General features: G+C 47.9%; 1 protein-coding gene across 1 annotated transcript; it reads left to right on the top strand.

Annotated features, from left to right (window-relative positions):
• Window positions 1-1,030: 1,030 nt before the first annotated feature.
• On the top strand, window positions 1,031-1,832 carry B0H18DRAFT_893769 (uncharacterized protein; the record flags this gene model as incomplete). The annotated part of the gene is made up of 2 exons (XM_048041384.1): window positions 1,031-1,429; window positions 1,494-1,832. Coding segments are annotated over 2 exons (738 nt in total), but the record flags the coding sequence as incomplete, so codon positions are not given.
• Between the last annotated feature and the right edge of the window lie 3,105 nt (window positions 1,833-4,937).

Consider the following 4,937-nt stretch of genomic DNA (forward strand, 5'->3'; position numbering starts at 1 on the left):
CACTGTGTCCGGGGAGCAATCTGAGTGACGAGGGTTATACAGAAGCAGTGCCGACTTGGGTTTGTGCCAAACCCAAAGGACATTCTCCACGATATCACCTCATCACCAAATGATTCTGGATCTGAAGGAAGCAACGTTAGCATGGCCATACCACCCGCAAACAGGACAGGACGCCCACATAAACCGCTCCTTGACCGACTCACACGCACGCTGAGTCCGTCCGCTGATCGCAAGAAGCGCTACGGCTGTATTGGCCGTGGCTGCGAACGAAAATGGTCAGGCCGTACAAGTGGTCGGGTCCTTGCACATGCGAGCCGCTGTCTCCTACTGTCATCGGAGCTACGATCTGAGGCGTCAAGAGCAAGTAGCCAAAATGCCCCGAGTGCAAAGCTGGATCGTCTGGTGGCCGAATTGGGTCAGAACGGCGCCGAGGTAGCGGGTGGCACCACTCACCTACCAGCCTTGAGTCAATCCATGGCCTTCGCAGCCATACAGGCACCCTCCCAATCCGTAACCACCGTCAGCGTGCCCCCGGGGGCTCGCACCAAGTCTGGTCAGACAACCCTTGATGTCTTGGCTGGGAAGTCAGGACGTGCTTGGCTGAAGGCTCAGCTTGACCCTGTGATCCTGAAATTCATATGCTGCAATGGAATCCCTCCATCAGTGGTTGATTCCGAGACGTGGAAACACGTCTGGGACATAGGGAACACAAAATATGTACCTGTTTCACGTAGCACGCTCGAGGAGACCCAGATCCCACAGGAGGCAGAACATGTGCGGCACCTATAGTTCAAATATCTCCGCACTCAGACCAACCTCACTGTGACGTACGATGGCGGGGCAAACAAACACCATCAATCCTTCTATATGGTACACGTCACCACGCCTGCGCCCAATCAGCGGGCGTTTCTTGTGGACACTATTGCAGGCAGCCGGGTACGGCATACAGCTGACTGGTTAGCACAGAGCATTCTCAAGGTACAATCACTGATTACACGTACCATTTGTTGCTCACGAGTCCGCTTTACAGCAAGTCATTGACGTGATTGGTCGAGGACGCTTCAGCGCTGCGTCGTCTGACAGCACTGGGAATACCAAAGCATGCTGGTGCTATCTGTGCGCGACGATTCCGACAATGGTGAACTTACCAGACCCAGTGCATCATACGAACCTCCCAATCAAGAATATCTGCAAGTTGCTGTTTTTCAAAGACGTCATTGCAACCATACGACGCACCTTACAGTTCTTCTCGAAGTCAGACCAATCTGCTGAAGAGTTGGCTGTCATCCGTGAACGTCTCACGATACCCCGCGGGCTTGAGAAGATCGGGAAGACACACTTTGCAATGATAATCCGAGCCTCTGTGGCAATGCGGCGGTGCCTTCCTGCACTTCGTGAGGGCTGTTCGAGTGGTAAAATTACTGTGGAGGTACGTACTGATGGTTGTTTCGGTTCCAATCGAGCTTTCTGTCACTAACTAACAACTCGGTCAGGAAATGCACGAATGCTTTGTGCGCGACTCACCATCAACATTAGCGTTCGAAACCCAGCTCAATCAACTATTGAGCGTGGGTCTGCCTTATGCAAAGACGATCGTCTGCCTCGAGTCAACCCAGATGACCATTGCTGATGTTTTCATCTACTGGTGTGGAATCGCAGTGTCATCAAAACAAGTGCTTGCACAGAGAGCCTCGGGTATCCCAGATATTGTGAAGGGAGAGCTCCGTGCAATCCTCAATACGCGCTGGGTGGAAATGTTTGAGGATGGACCTACCAACGCACATCTGTCTGCAGTATATCTCAATCTGAGTGAGTGGCGCCACACTGATTAACTGTGTGCTGAGAAATTAAATTTACATTGGCAGCTTACCTCAATTCCGACCTATTCAAGCGTACCGAAGCCGGATCATCATCGTCGAAGAGCAGTTCCTCGAAGCAGGCACCTCGGATCATGCACCGGGACATCTTCAAGCGCATGGGTCACTACTTGATGGCCCTCCTTCAAGCCGAGGTGGAACATGGCGAAAATCCGGTTCTACATGTACCTAAGAAACAGCGCAAGCGACTCCAGAAACGATTCAAGAGCCAATTCTCAGCATACGCACAGAATGGGGCACCATTTAGCATTGTTCCATGCGAGGAAGGCCAAACCACCTTGGAGTGGTGGACCATTTTGCAACGCACGCCTCAGGCTGACATTCTTGCGGTTTGTCGGGCCGTTCATTTGTAGCTCAACTGTGCTGATGCTGCCCATTGTTACAGATTCTCGCCATCAAATTATACTCCATCATGCCCAACTCAATGCCAGATGAACATACTGCATCGCTCTTCACGCGGCTCAATAGTCCTGTACGAAACCGGATGAGCCTGCAAGCTATGGTGTCACAGTCACAAATCCAGCAATACTATCATGTAACAAAGGTGGCGTACCTCATCTTCCGTGTTACGCCCTACTCATTCTATCGCCTCCAGCCACGCGCGAAAGTATCAACGATCTCAGCCAAGAAGTTTTACGAGCTGGACAGCACTTTGCGTGATGATATGTCGCTTCGCCAAGGCGAGAAGCGATCCGCGTCGCAAGCAAGGGTTCCAGCGATTGAACCGGATGACGAAGACGAGGACATTGATGACCCAGATGGCCAGTCGGTGTGGCTTGATGAGGATGTCAATCATTGCGGCACCACCGATATTTTCGCAGTCGAGGCGTACATTAACCTCGAGTCTTCGATCCTGCGCGACTTGCTCTCTAGCGATGGGCCTGACCAGTCAGATGTACAGCACAGACAGACAGACGGGGACAAGGCTGAGAAAGCGACAGGGAGTGAGTCGGGGGATGACCGTGCTGGCTCAGATGAAGGCAGCGAGGTTGAATGGGAGTTTGATAGTGATGTGTAGGCTTCTATCGCAATCAATCGATGCATAGCATTGGTTCTTTAACCTCTTCCCATATAGAAGCAGCCGGCGACACACTCACAGCGGCCCCTGCGTAGTGCATCCCTAGATCACGTGATACGTGTTACTTACGGTAAGAAACATATGTAGAAAACTTACACCCTAGGGTAGTTACTTACCTACTGGTAAGATACCCTCTCCGAGTTTCTTACGCTACCTTATTTCGCTGCAACTGCTGCGACCCCACGTCATTGGTCATGTGACTTCGAAAAAGCAGTCAAAAATGCGCACAATATTCATTCTGAGGACAAAACCTACTGATTTGGGCCCAAGAAAATCGCATAAATCCCCAATAAATTGGAGGACCTCTCTGTAGCTATCTTGAAGTACTTTGAGATTGCATGATACCAATATGTCTACAATCACAAGTGCCACAAGGATGCCAATCAGCTTTCATGACACAATAGTAACAGTACCACATTGGGTGTTACCTGTGGCCACTCTATGATATCTTGGAGACAATGCTCAAGATGAGAGCACAATGTTTAATGTTTGAGGATTCAGACAGTATGACATTGAGGTATCCAGTACATATGTAGCCTGACAAGTGAGAGTATGCACATCTAACAATATTACTAGACACAGCCATGTGTGTGCTCCCAATATGTCTGATATACTCACCATCACACCAGAGTGGGTCTACTATTTTCCCCAGCAATTGCATTACATAGCACCCTGTGCCAATGAGTGTAGGAATGCATACTGTGCTGATTGTCATTGATACAGACAGAGAGCACAGTTGAGAAGTTTTCAAATGCCTACAACTATGGAAAGATGCAAAATGGGTCACATAAAGCACTGAGATCCATGAGAAGGAGCATCAGCAACTCTTAATGCCTCACAATAGCATTTCAAGAACAGGACACAGTACACATATAATGCATGTATGCTGCCTAGGCCCATAAAGCATTGCCCAGTGTGAGATTGCCAATTGGGAGGGCACCTGCCATATGAAGTAGTAATCATGATTGTGTGATAGCTTCTTCACAGACCTCCTCATAATTTCCATAGCCTTCATATGGAACAAAGCATGAACATGTGCAGGATATTCATTTTGAGGCCACTTAACCTCCTTGTGTAGGCTCAGAAAGAAATCCCAAACTCCAGAAAATCAATGAAGTAATGAATGACATATGTGGTCATTTTGCTCACCCAAAGCTCTGGACTACAGCTGATCCATCTGAAGGAGTGAAAGACTTATGCAGACTGCCTGCTATTGTGCAAGAAAAAAACAGTGATGTTGATGATATAATTCTTATTTACAGGTTCTTGCTCTCCATTGAATATTTGTAACAATGTCTGGGTCAGATTGTTGCTAGTAACTTGTTACATATGTCTGTAGTGACAGAGACGTGCTATGGAATGGTGTTGGGACAAGTGATGAGGAGGAATACAGATGAGAATTCCAGTATACTGTATCTTGACCATGTGACTGACTGTTTTTCCACAGCATGAGCTAAAATTCAGGAACAAGGATCATGAATGTACCAAACTTAACCTGAACAGACTTTGACATTGGGAAGGTCTAGGCCAGTATAGTGTGTTTGAGACAGTACATTATATCGACATGGTATAACAGGACAGCTTAGCTACAGTTAGGCAAGAGCAACTGTGCAACTGCACATATCATTGGGTAATGGCTGTATAGCAATATTGGCATAGCTACCTGGAATCAATACTTTTTTTTTGGAAAGGTTATGGATTGTCTAGGACACTTAGGACTCAGGATTTGTGTTACCACATTAAGGATGATGAGCTGAGCCATATGAATGTAAACATCTCTGTTACTACTATGATACTCCCTGATGAATAAAATTTGGCTGGTGCAAGGTTAGTATTATTGTCACGTTCCGTGCCACCAAGACCACCTCCAAACTCCAGTTCCGTTTTCTCCGTCTCCGTTTCTCCAAACTCCGGGCTTATTGTATTCGCTTAGTCTATGTTCTCCCACATTACAATTAGTGTACCGCATGGTCTCTATCTTG

This window comes from Fomitopsis serialis (genome assembly GCF_022376445.1).
Source record: "Fomitopsis serialis strain Sig1Antser10 chromosome Unknown B0H18scaffold_376, whole genome shotgun sequence".
In the NCBI taxonomy this organism is placed as follows: Eukaryota; Fungi; Basidiomycota; class Agaricomycetes; order Polyporales; family Fomitopsidaceae; genus Fomitopsis; species Fomitopsis serialis.